The sequence below is a fragment of the Chanodichthys erythropterus genome, chromosome 6, assembly GCF_024489055.1.
Source record: "Chanodichthys erythropterus isolate Z2021 chromosome 6, ASM2448905v1, whole genome shotgun sequence".
NCBI classification, from domain to species: Eukaryota; Metazoa; Chordata; class Actinopteri; order Cypriniformes; family Xenocyprididae; genus Chanodichthys; species Chanodichthys erythropterus.
The window spans coordinates 32287532-32301509 of NC_090226.1; the positions used below are offsets into that span (position 1 = coordinate 32287532).

At 37.5% G+C, this 13978-nt stretch overlaps 1 protein-coding gene across 2 annotated transcripts; it reads left to right on the forward strand.

Moving 5' to 3' along the window:
- The first annotated feature begins 10457 nt into the window (after positions 1-10457).
- On the forward strand, positions 10458-13923 carry LOC137021758 (EKC/KEOPS complex subunit Tp53rkb-like). 2 transcript variants are annotated; one of them, XM_067388658.1, is made up of 2 exons: positions 10458-10815; positions 13053-13923. In XM_067388658.1, exons 1-2 carry the CDS (start codon positions 10491-10493, stop codon positions 13580-13582), a joined length of 855 nt encoding a protein of 284 aa, XP_067244759.1. In that variant the 5' UTR covers positions 10458-10490; the 3' UTR covers positions 13583-13923. The 2 variants fall into 2 exon arrangements, with proteins under 2 accessions (XP_067244759.1, XP_067244760.1); XM_067388659.1 differs by having other exon boundaries at positions 10458-10719; positions 13053-13911.
- Positions 13924-13978: the final 55 nt, after the last annotated feature.

Here is a 13978-nt window from a genome sequence, read left to right on the forward strand (position 1 = left end):
TGTAAATTGATTTATTTCTCTGAAATGCAACTGTTAAGATTTTACAAAGTTAACACCAAAAAAGGCTGAACACTAAGCCACTGAAACCTTTCATTCATATTTCTGACATTTTCAAATCTGATATTTTTCAACTCATATACATATACTTTACCCTAAACTGCTAAATAATCAACACCACCACCACCATTACCTTAACTTTATTTTTTTTAAATGTTTTACCAAAAAATATTTGTGGTTGTGGAAATGACAAGGGAAAGGCGGGTTATGGTGAAAATAACATTTCAGATATAAAACCTGTAGTAGGATTATAAACGATGGAAATGCAAAAGTGAGTCATGACCTCAATGTGTTGGACAAAATGAATCTCAAATTCAAGTTTGAAGTTTATTCTTATTTTTATTTCAAACAGGGATAGTGTATTGATGAACAACTGGCCTAACTGCAGTAGTAATAAAAAAGATAACTCATTTTAAAACATTCTCTATGACATTATATGTAAAGTTTATGTGTTTACACTATATTTTTAGTACTATAGGCAAACTACTTTGCTTTTAAGCACAGACAATGTCCTTGCCAAGCCAACCTGTCTTTATCACTTCCATGGAGACAGATGTGGAAAAGACGGTTGTGGAAATGACATTTTCCCCCTTTCCCTCTAATATCTCATGTTTAACTAGCCTGTTAGTGTTAGTTTTAGAGTTAGCATTAAATAATCTCAAATATCACCTGATGAAATTGTAAAAATCCAGAATTTTTTCCGTCGGAATGAATTATGAGCGGTTCAGAAATGACATACAATAAACATACTCGCAGTATTTCTCATATTTACCTTGATATATCTCCAATTTATTAACCTCTGCTGGGACCATTCTTTCATTCAGCCATGTGGTTTCCTCTGGAGTGTCAGTTACTATGGTTACTGAGTATACAAATCTAGAGCACTAAGCCTAGGATTGCATTTAATGCAGAGTTGTGGAAATGACAGTGATCCCAAGGGACAAGTGTTCAACATGTTTAAAATTTGTCAAATTGAAAATAAATATTTAAAAAAAATATTAGATTTGAATGAATTGGGTTATAATTCATACTTTCTGTTTGAATTTAAAATTATATCAGTATTAGATTTTAAGTGAGATAAGGTTGAAGACCCAAAGTCCGGCCTAGGGACAGAGGCAAAATAGTAAAAAACGCATATAAAATACCTCCTATTTTATATAGGGTGAATTCAGGTTGAGTGGGACACTTAAGCTTTTGGGTACTGTAAAGGGTTAATTTTGTAAGCCAATCACAACAATTGTTACTGTGTTGTAGCTGAATGTTTATTGGATATGAAATAAAGGTTGTGATTGGTGTGACATCACAGATGTGGTCCGGTTGTTATTTTTCAAATTGCTTGACTCCTGGGACCTCACGGTAAGTCACCCGGCAAGTGTAAATCTATTTTAGAATAATAAGGTTGATAATTCTGTCACTTATGATGTAACAATAAAACTTTTACTTTTACATACATTTATAATGCCTGTGTATTAGAGATTAATAACAATGAGCATCTAACTGTATAAAATATTTGTGAAAATTAGATTCACAGCACTGTCCCACTCAACCTGACAGTGTTAGGTTGAGTGGGACAGTGCATTTCAGGTTGAGTGGGACAGTTTTTAGGGCTAATGCTAGCAAACACAGTGCAGCCATTTCATAACTTTAAAATGTTATATTTTTGTTCATAAGTTATAAGTAATAATAATGTGTCTGAATATAAAATTTTTATAACATTTTTATTTTTCAATATACACAAGATGGCACCCATACAGAGAGGAGAGGGACAGAGAGAGAGAGAAAAAAAGGAGTGACAGGGCAATTCAGAAAAGGAAAAGACAGCAAAGTAGGAAAGGAAGAAAATTAAACCAGTGGAGTGAAGAGAGAATGACAGGGGCTATTGAAGAATATGAGCAGGAGGTGACTGAAGGACACAAACCAAAATTAAGGTTTCTAGCCAGGGCATGGAACATCCCAAAATCAACACTGCAAAGGCAAGTGAAAGGGCTGGTGAGCGGCCATCTCACCTGTGGAACTGCGATGAATCCGGACTGCAGGACCATTTCATCTCAAAAAAGGTTGTTGGGGTGACTGGCAAGTCCTGCTTCCAGGTAACATCAGGTGAAAAAGGAGAAACGACAACAGTCCTGGCTGGGTTCAATGCGGTTGGGACTTACACCCCCACAATGGTCATTTTTAAGGGAAAGAGGCTCAGGGCTGAGTGGCTGGAGGAACGACCAGAAAAAGCAATTATCCGCGTGTCAGATAATGGCTGGATAAACTCCCAGCTGTTTCTGGAGTGGGGCCAGCGGTTTGTCCAGCAGCTGCCTAAGGAGGATCCAAGACCCCATGTCCTGCTCTAAGATGGCCACTACAGCCATGTCTTCAATCTGGAATTCTTGGAGCTCATGAAGAAAAATAATATCCATGTAGTGAGCTATCCTCCCCACACCACCCACGCCCTCCAGCCAGCAGACAGATCGCTGTTTCGAAGCCTGAAACACCACTGGCAGGAACTGGGACGCAAGTGGACAAGAAAGACAGGCGGGAAGAAGCTTCCAAAACAGCTCTTCTTTTCTGTGTTCAGCCCCGCATGGAAGAAGGCCGCCACTGTTGAGAATGCCCAAGCAGGTTTGACTCTTTTATTAATAATTAGTTGTCTTGAATTATTTGTATAAAAAGATTAGCAGTAAGTGGATCATTGTTTTTACTGTCTTATTAACATTGCATCATTACATTATACATATTACTCTTCTACAGGTTTCCGAGCCTCAGGGATGTTTCCTGTCTCCATGAAAGTCATTCCAACTGACCTTTTCTTGCCAAGCCAAACCACTGAAAGGGTGATTGAGGAAACATCAGAAACCCTTCTGTTGTCAGAGGAGGACATTTATTTTGGTGTGGAAGAAGTGGTAGTAACCAGCCAGGCTGATGAGGACGCGCATACCTCCACCCTCACAAAGGGGCCAGTTGCGCATACCTCCACCCTCACAAAGGGGCCAGTTGCGCATACCTCCACCCTCACAAAGGGGCCAGCCCCCCTTGTCTCCACCCTCACAACTAGGCCAGCCTCTCATGTCTCCACCCTCACAACTGGGCCACCCTCCCTACCCAGCACTTCAACAGCTGAGTGGGCTTCCATTGTAAGGTTCTCAGACCTTATTGAAGTACCTACAAGAGAGAGGGGAAAGAAGAGGATGATGGTGAGGCCACCCAGCTACCACCTAACAAGCCAGGAACACTTCAACTTTGTCCAGGCCAAAGCAGACAAAAAGAAACCAAAAACAACCAAAGTGCGTAAGCCTGTTGGTGTCCGCCCCAGAAAAGCTGCCGTTCCTGCCCTGCAAACAGTTCAGGGAAGTGACCCCTGTACTGGTTGCAAGGGGGTCTATGGGGATGCAAGTGACCCAAAGGGCAATGAGGAATGGGTGGCTTGCTGCCACTGCCAACAGTGGTATCATGAGTCCTGCGGAGAGCTCAACGGACTTATGGATGACGATGACTTCATCAGTCTTGGATGTGTTCACTGAAGTTGTTAAAAGGTGGTAAAAGGATGTAGGCTTAATGAAAGTTCCATTCATTGAATGTAGAGTGAAGTTTACAATGTTACAATTTTTGCATTAGTTCCAGAAATGCATTTTTAAAAAATCCTTCCAAGTATTAATTAATTGAAGGTCTCCGTTGTTGTATTTTGCGCTTCATAATGCGCCACACATTTTCAATGCGTGTATTCTGGTTTTATTTACATTTTACACAACGTCCCAACTTCATTGGAATTGGGGTTGTATTTCTCATGTTCATTTTTAACCATAAAATAGTGTCCCACTTTCCCTAACAAAGTGTCCCACTCAACCTGATTGCTTCCAGTTTGCTGAAGAGGGTGTCAGATGGTGTTTAAAGATGAACAGTTTGTTAATAAATACATACATTTGAAAAATTTCACCATAGTACCCTTCATTACAATCTATTTAAACAAAACACATACAATATTAATACATTCTAACTGATTAAGGTTGTTTAAAATGCAATTTACCAAAAAGTGTCCCACTTTACCTGACTTCACCCTAAAACAACAGAATTGAACAATTATTTTTTTATACATGGGTTCCCCTATACATGTAGTAAGTGTGAAAAAAAAGTGGCAATGTTTTTTTAGTTTTTTTAATATCTGTCAAGGACAAAAAAAGTACCATAGTTGGAGAATCACCCATTTGTGAGGCTGTCAAGCTGTCCATCGCTGTCACGCAATTGTTCGCAAATCCCAGGCAAGGAAAATTTTGACATTTGTGAAAAAATGAGCACGTGAAACAATAAAAGATGTTCAATGAGAGAACGCGTTCATCGTCATTCTTGACTGAAGGCATTCTATGGCACAATCTACTTTTCAGAAGGCTTTTTGTTTCGGTAGATTTAAAAATAAAAAACGGTTCTCATTCACCCTTGAATAAGGCCGGCGACACACTGGCTGCGTGAGCGTCTCAGCTGCGTGGCGTCCCGTTTTTATTTCGGCTCCCATATTTAACAGGTTGGAGTTTGCACACTGAGACAGGCGCGCTCGAGCCACACAGAAAACGCGTGCACGCTAGAAATAGAACCGACGCGTGTTCTTCCAGCCCTATGGTTCCAGCAGCGGGAGTGTTCTCTGGCTAGAGCGCAGAACAGCGGAGTTTGTATGGACCGAAGTGCATGTCTGAGCTTGTGTTTTGTTGCTTTGACGTTGTGGAAAATTTTTACCCGTTATTATCAATTTAAATTAATCTCGTTTTTAATTGAACTTAATTTCGTTTTTCTTTATTTAAATTTCGTTTTTTTTTTTTCTTTATTTAAATTTCGTTTTTTCTTTATTTAAATTTCGTTTTTCTTTATTTAAATTTTGTTTTTTCTTTATTTAAATTTCGGTTTTCTTTATTTAAATTTCGTTTTTTCTTTATTTAAATTTCGTTTTTTCTTTATTTAAATCTACCCTTACTGTGCCAATTTGTTAGAAAAATATTAGACTACCTTAAAAGTATTGCTTAATTTAACAGACGTGTGTGTGTGCGTTTTATAATATCACTAGTGCAGTGTCCGTTCTCGGAGCATAAGCCCTGCCCGCGTGAGGTGCGCCGCTTCCCGCTCGCGCTGCTCTGACTGTATTTTACTAAAAGTTTATTAATTCTTAATGTGTCGCGTCTCGCGTGTCCATCTATATTGCATCAAATGCGACACTGCACTCCCTTGTGAAGTCGATTGGATGAACGGTTCTCGAAATAATAAAAATGCAAACGGACATACAGACACAGATGCCTTTATTAGAGAGAAAAATATGTTCAGCCCCTCTCTCCGAAGCTTTGAATAGTCGATGTTCATCAAAAAATGGTATTCGGACCAGCCCTAAACTTTTTCCTCTTACAAGGCTATTCCTGAATTCAGTATTATTCTGGGGGCCGGATGGAAATCTCTGGCGGGCCGGATTTGGCCCGTGGGCCGCCAGTTGACGTTGCATGCTGTACATCCTGTTGCTATAGACTGTTGTGACATTCAGTGCTTGAAGACAGACATGGAGGCAAATGAAGTTTCCACTGCACAGTGTGCCCTTCGAGAGAAATTTAAAATTCTCCAGGATTTATCATACATGTGCATGATCATGAGTTGTTACATAATGCAACTGCAGTCATTGATGAACTTGCAGGAAAGATGAAATGCTCTGATGTTCCAAAAGAAGACTTACTACCACTTCTAAGTAACCAAGATGACATAAAACTGAAACTTTGCGTACTTCCACCACAGAAAAGAAAAGGAAAGGTGAAAGCAAAAAAAAGGAGAATTGAGAAAAGAGTCAGTGGTAAGGTGACTAAGGGAAGGAATGCTCTCTGCATCCATGTTAAGTCATCATTCAATGCAATTTTTTTTATGTTTTAGGTGAAACAGGGGACCAGTCTGGTTCTTTGAAAGAGAACTTGCCGACAGACTGCGATAAAATAGATTGTGAGTTGTATGTTCAAGTTATACATTGATTATACTGCAACAGTGATGGAAATAATTAAAGGTGTTATTGCAATGTGAAATTTAAAATATGGTATTATTTGACACAGGCTGAGACACTTCTGGCAGAGCTGATCAAGCATGACATTGCTGAGGTAGAAATAGGGTGGCCATTTCCATAACACCAAAAAGAAGGACACTTTGCGGCATTTAGTGAGGCAAGAATAATTGCATAGGACTCTGGTGTACTCGCAACTACAATGTACTCGTAATACAATTTTTTCCATTATATCGATGATATCATGATACAGTGATTCTGGAAAAAGCCTACTCTATTCACTGCAGGACAATTTGATGTAGACTTATGTGTAACAGATGAGGTAAAAAGTGTTTGTTCACAGTATTTGTATTTATTCAAGACATTGTGTTGTCTGTTTCAAAAAAGTCTTGCAAAGTGCACAGTGCCTGAAAACATAAAATTTCTGGACTTCTGGATATAACAGAAATGCATTAACAAAACGTGATGATATGACGTAGCCGGCAGGCCTGTTTACATTTTTAACTAATGATATAACAGATATTTATTTGACACAACGCTTCCAGCCAATTGTTTGTTTGACTAGATCTTATGGTATTAGACGCTATGCTGCTGCACATTAAAAAATAGTAATGTTTCCAAACTTTTCACTAATAGTGTACGTGCCCGTGACACCAAGCAACAGTGTCATATGATTTTACAGTATTATAAAACATTAGCTTTTTTTCTCTTGTTTTAACTGAGTAAAAATGAAACAAACACAACGAGGGCTTCTGCGCGATTACTATTAAAGTTTGCAGTCTTTTCGGGGCATGTAAACGGCGCATGCTCCTTGACCTTGCGAATAAGCCACGCCCTCGTGCTGTCGTCAGACTCGAAATCCCAAGTATTTAGTCTGAGCCGTTTAGACTGCCCTATCAATCATCTTGTCACAGTTAAAATCCTCCACATTGAATTAAATTTAATTTCCTACCATTTCGGAGAGAAATGTAGTCGCACATTTATCTGCCAGTCATGGGTCTTTCATGCAGAGAATTCTCCTCATCTTGGTAAAATTATGTATTTAAAAGTTAATGACCAAATGCATTGTTATAAAAGTTCACAATGCTGTTGCAGATGAAATATAATGTGGATAACATTTAATAAATATCTATTTGTCAGGTTATAATGATTATTAATCATTCAAGCCCCTTTATCTTAACTGCTCTGCTTAAAGGGATAGTTCACCCAAAAATGTAAATGTGATGTTTATCTGCTTACCCCCAGCGCATCCAAGATGTAGGTGTCTTTGTTTCTTCAATAGAACACAAATGATGATTTTTAACTCCAACCGTTGCGGTCTGTCAGTAAAATAATGCTAGTGGATGGGAACTTCTACTATAAGAGTAAATAAAACTTGCATAGACAAGTCCATATTAAACCCTGTGGATCGTGACGACACATTGATGTCCTAAGACACGAAACGATCGTTAGTAAGGTCTGATCGCGTTCTGACAGCGGCAGTGATGTCTCGCGCATATACTTCAACGAGTGCTAGACATCACTGCCATTGTCAGAGTGCGATCAGACCTCACTAAGCAAATGCTGAACGTGGTTGGACATAGTGGTGTTTCAGAGTTAAAAATTATATAAATACTGTTCGGTTTATCACACAACCGATGGTTTCGTGCCTTAGGGACATCAATGTGTCGTCACGATCCGCAGGGTTTAATTTGGATTTGTCTATGCAAGTTTTATTTAGTCTTATAGTAGAAGTTCCCATCAACTCGCATTATTTGACTGACAGACGGCAACGGTTGGAGTTAAAAATCATCATTTGTGTTTTACTGAAGAAACAAAGTCACCTACATCTTGGATGCTCTGGGGGTAAGCAGATAAACATCAAATTTTCATTTTTGGGTGAACTATCCCTTTAACCGTCGGTCTTGCATATCCGTCATGTTTGTAGTTTAAGACTTCGTATTTGTAGTTCTAATCGAATCCTCGTCCACAGCGCAATGTGTTATGGGCAATATTAGCCGTTAGAAGTGTGCACGGATCTGCACTTCGAATTCTAACCGGAAAAAGTAGACCATCCGGGTATCTTTGGAATACTCATTTCAACATACTACGATTTGGGACATACACATTTTTTTTCGAATACTATTTAGGACATATAGTATGCGAATTAAGACCCAGCAAATGTTGTTGAGTGAATTATTTTATTTTACATTAAACATTGCTACAGCATATTAATATTATTAAACTTAAAATCATAGAAATGTTGGCCTTTTCTCCCTTTTGTTACCAACACCTCATTAATATAATATAATATAATAGTATAGTATAGTATTGTATAGTATGTTATAATATAATATAATCCCAGCTAACAAAAATGTGCCCTTGATAATGTTTCAATTACTTTATGGAAATTGTATATCTGAATGTTCTCAGAATAAAAATTAAAGAAAGAAGTTTTTGTGCTAAAATCTTGAGAGACCATTCTAGTAACATTACTAGAAGAATGTTTGTATATAACATTTAGAGAACCTTGCCACAACATTCTGAGAACGTTAGCTGTGGTGCTATTATATTGTTGTATTAGGCCTATTTCAGTGTTCATGTCAACTTTAATATATCAATCTTTTTTTACAGTCTATGCTTCAATATCACAAATATAACAGAGGTGTTGGTGTATTTATTCCACAGGTGTTGCTAGATTTGGATGCTAAACTGTCTACACAAATTGCATATTTTGCATATATTGAATATTTAGTTTTTATATTTCCAGATATGTGGAGAGAACCCAGCTAACAGGGAATGTTCTCAGAACGTTCTGGCAATGTTCTCTCAAAGTTATGAACAAACATAGGCTAAATGAACGAGGTCTTTAATAATGTTCTCAAAACTTTAACACAAACTTGTTTGTGGAACTTTTTTCCTGAAACGTTTTACTTGAATGTTAATTTTTAGTTTTTTTTTTTTTTTTTACATGTTAATACTTGTTCAGAGAACATTCAAAAGTGACGTTCCCAAAATATTGATAGGTATGCACATTCATGACGATACGGTAGGTGGCGCTATGCGCTTGTGTGCCCTATAAAAGAAGCGTGTTTCTTTCCGGAAGCTAGTGATGGGACGTTCGGATCATTTTACCGACTCTGACTTTTGAGTCTCGTTCAACAAAATGAACAAATCTTTTTTCGAGTCATTTCGTTCATTTTAGCAAAATGTAATTAAAATGTTAAGTGTTACTTCAAATGTTGATCCCACTACAAACAATACAAAACTACAATGCTATAAGATTCAGAAATGATTCATTCATTACCTGGGTCTTCAGTTTATGACAAGCTGATTTAGCTCACCTCACCTCTTGTCTGACAAGTCTTCGGGTTTAAGTCATTCCTTAATGACGTGACAGGCAGTCCCATGCTAAACCAATGCAGTCTGAGCTGGTAAGAGAATTGATTAGTTAATTTCATGAGTCTTTCGGGTTTTGAGTCGTTCCTTAATCATGTGACAGACCCATACACTAAGCCAATGCATTCTGAGCCGGAAAGAGAATTAATTAGTTCTTTTTATGAGTCTTTCAGGTTTTGAGTCGTTCCTTAATCATGTGACAGACCCATGCGCTATCTCTGACATTTCTGTCACTATTTTTTTGTTACTGTTTCTTGAGGATCTGTGGTGTGTAATTATAAATAAAAAAAAGCTCTGTTATAAATAAAATATTGATTCATTTATCTTTTTGACTGTCTATCTGTAAATATACACTAGGCTATATAATAATATAATAATCCAAGCCTACAATACAAAGTATTTATAGCCTAGTTTGTTCATTTTTACTCCAATTTTGAGTTTGCTGTTATAATAATTGCTTTTCCTAGGCAGACTTGACATATTGGTCTAATATATTGCTCAAAAATGACATAATGACATAAATTAAAAGCAAATAACATTTTGAATATGAATTATTAATGTTAGTTTAAAACATCAAGGTTATGATAACTTCAGCTTTAACAGTTGTAACACAAACTCAAACAAAACTGGAGAGTTAATGTTATTTACTAATAAATATAATGTGCTTGGGTCACATGTGTATGGGTCTGTCACGTGATTAAGGACTCAAAAACCCGAAAGACTCATAAAAAGAACTACCGGTAATCAATTCTCTTCCCGGCTCAGAATGCATTGGTAGCGTATGGGTCTGTCACGTGATTAAGGAGCGACTCAAAACCCGAAAGACTCAAGAGATGAACTAATCAATTGAATCATCAGGTGAACTACTACTAGCAGTACAGAACCTGTAGAATATTACACATGCGCGACTGAACGAATCACCCCCCGAGACGACTCGTTCTTCCCGAGTCACATTAAAGATTCGTTCAAAATGAACGAATCGTTCAAGAACGACATATCACTACCGGAAGCTGCAGAGAGCGCATGGCTGCATGTCAGGGGGTTGGTTTGGATCATGGCTCAGTCAACCTCACTAAAAGCGAGTGTCCCGTCGTATTTAAAAGACGCACAGTTGATTAAACAAGGCGCAGAAGCTCGTGTCTATCGAGGTACGTTTTTGGGGCGGTCCGTCATTATTAAAGAGAGATTCCCAAAATTATATCGCCATCCTGAAGTTGATGAGAAACTGACGCGCCGCAGAACCACGCAGGAGGTGCGATCCATACTGCGCTGCAGGAGAGCAGGTGAGCGCACTACACCTGATCCTGTGGGTTTATCGCGCACTACAGGTCCTGTGCGAGCGTTTACAACGCAGAACAGCTGTCAATGCTGCAGGAACGGTACTCGCATATTATGGAGTAAATTATGTGTGTGTGTATAATATGTATATAGAAAATGTTAAAAAGTTATTTCCGAAGTATTTTTTTTTTTTATTTTAATCAGGGTTTAACTAGTGTCCTGGATAAAGCATTTAATTTGAAGTTAGGCTAATTAATTAAAAAAAATCTGACAAATAGAGAAAGGTACAGCTCTGTGTACTTAAAGGCTTTAATGAGAACTGCTATGAATATTGATGCTTGCTATAAATAATGTGATTTGATTTTGAAAACACTCCAAAATAAAAGCATATGTTGTAATTCATTAAAGGTGCAGTAAGCAATTTCTGAGAAACACTGTTCATATTAGAAGTCAACCCAAACAAACGCCCTTCATCTGCCCACAAAATGCATGAACATAAAGTGCAGGAGTGGATGTCTCTTTATAATAACTGAAATGAAGCAAAATAATGCCTAGATAAAGAAGCAAATGACAAGAAAGAACAAAAAAATGAACTTACAAAACACAAGTATATAGAAGCTAGAATTGGTTGTTAATCACCAGCAGCTCCAGACAAACGATGACACTCAAAACTAGGGCTGGACGATTAATCGAAAAGTAATTGAAACTGGAATACAGAACCTCTAACCGACGTTATTTCAGTTTTTTTTTTTAAATCCTGTTCCCCCTTAAAAACATACTACTGCGTGTGCAGCCACGTGACTACCCCGTCCAGTCAGTGGCATAAAAGTGGCATCTTCACTAAACTTTGTCAGTCGTATTTGTTTTAAGGTTTGCCAGTTTGGACATTTCAAGCGATTAGACGATCGGATGTGTATTATTATATCGAGCTACTGCGCTCGCACAGCTGCATTGTTGCATGAACTGTGAGGACAAAAAAACAAAAAACCCAGAAACAAAATTAATTAATCGTAATTGAGGTAAGATGTTCAATTTCATTTTCGAGGTTCAAGGTTTTGATTTTAGGCCATAATCGTCCAGCCCTACTCAAAACTGTCCTGTTACTATAGCTAATATTACAACAACAGCATATCTTGGTTCTGTGAAACCGAGCATAACCAGTGTTACTCCCGTATGGAGCAGAAACAACGCAACCTCGGCGTCCATTTTCAGGCCTTCCCGATTCAGTCTTTCCAGCGCTGGAACGTTTTTCCTCTGACCGTTTCTCTTTTGTAATGTCTCTCAGCCATCTCCCTTTTCTACAATCATATTCTGTCCTGTCTCTCTCAATCTAATTGAATCACCTTTTGACCCTTCTTGATTATTCTATACCAGAATTTTATCAACTTTTTAATCTGTTTGCATATGCTAACGTTTAGATCTTATGGTCTACGTTCATTAAAGTTGTGGGTCTTCAAGTATCTGTCTGGATTTTGTCTAGTTTTGGTATTAAACTAATAATACCTTGTTTTAAAGGGTTGGTTCACCCAAAAATGAAATCTCTGTCATTAATTTCTCACCCTCATGTCGTTCAACACCCATAAGACCTTCGTTCATCTTCAGAACACAAATTAAGATACTTTGATGAAATCTGAGAGGATGAAATCTTTTTTTATTCTCCATTGAAAGCAATAAAATTAGCACTTTCAGTGTCTAGAAATGTAGTAAATGTGTTAAAACAGTTGATGTGACTACAGTGATTCGACCTTAATGTTATGAAGCGACGAGAATACTTTTTGTGCGCAAAAATTAAACAAAAACAATGACATCGGGTGACTGATGTGACCCAAATTTTATCACAATGTAGGCAATTTTATTTACTCAAAACCATTTATATTCCAATATAATTGTTTTTTGCTGGAAATGAGGTTAACAATACCCATAATTTGTCATATTTCTCTACCAATTTTGATAAAATAGGACAAATAAAATAAAACAAATTAAATGAATAGTGCGCTTTAAGTTTTAACAAAAGATACTACAGAATTAATAAAATTAAGCAGTAAACTAAAAGTGCATATTCTCCACTGTATAAATTAAATATACAATAATTCTTATTAAAGTCACAAAATGCACTCAAGTCATGAGCAATTGGTGATTAATTAACAATATTGACAGCAGCAGGTTTTTTAGGCTGCTGTCACTTTAAGAGCTAATGCACAGATCCAATATACTGACACATACTTTTGTCCCCACCTGATTACATTCACAGTGTGTGTATTTGAGCAGTTAAACAATAAGATGTGATATACATTAATTACATCTACTCTGATCGACTTGTTTGTTTCCTTTGTCCCAGGTATCAACGCACCTGTTGTGTATTTCGTTGACTACACCACGCATTGTATTTTCCTGGAGGATATTATTCACTCTGTGTCGGTCAGAGACCACATTGCATCAGAACAAAACCCACAGCGCCTCCAGGCTCTAGCGGACAAGATCGGTGAAGTCCTGGCTCAGATGCATGATGAAGACGTCATCCATGGTGATCTCACCACCTCCAACATGCTTCTGGTCACCGGAGCTGACCAGCAACGTATTCACCTGGTTCTGATTGACTTTGGCTTGAGTTACATTTCTGCGCTTGCAGAAGATAAAGGAGTTGACCTGTATGTGTTGGAGAAAGCATTTCTCAGCACTCACCCCAAAACAGAGACTTTGTTTGAGAGACTTCTGAAAAGTTACACGGCTTCATCTAAAAAATCCTCGGCAGTCATCAAGAAACTGGACGAGGTTCGGTTGAGAGGACGGAAGGTCTATGGTCGGATAAAGCGCAGTACACAATATATTTTGGCGTCACATGCTTTTTCTTTTCTTTTTTTTTTTTGAACTTTAGTATACAAATTTAATGTAATAAATGGTTTAAACTCAAATGATCAATTCATAATAGACAAATGTACACCCTTGACTGAAGACACCAACATTTACACATGGAAAGCTTCTGATTTTTTGTGAAAGTTCATAATCAATGTTGTTCAAAGAGTGGTCTTGTTGTTCTTAATGTAGTGTTTTATCTGTTGGTAAATATAAATAATAATATAGAGCAATAATTGCCAAAACATTACAGCTGAATATTTTGAGACCTACTAAAAATACATGTGATGCTAAACATGTAAATCAGCTTCTCAACAGGTTCAGATTTCCTCAACCTGCAAATGTATCCAATAAAGAACTGGATCAAATTTTTGTACTGTTGAATTCAATAATATATAGTTTCTAGAATTA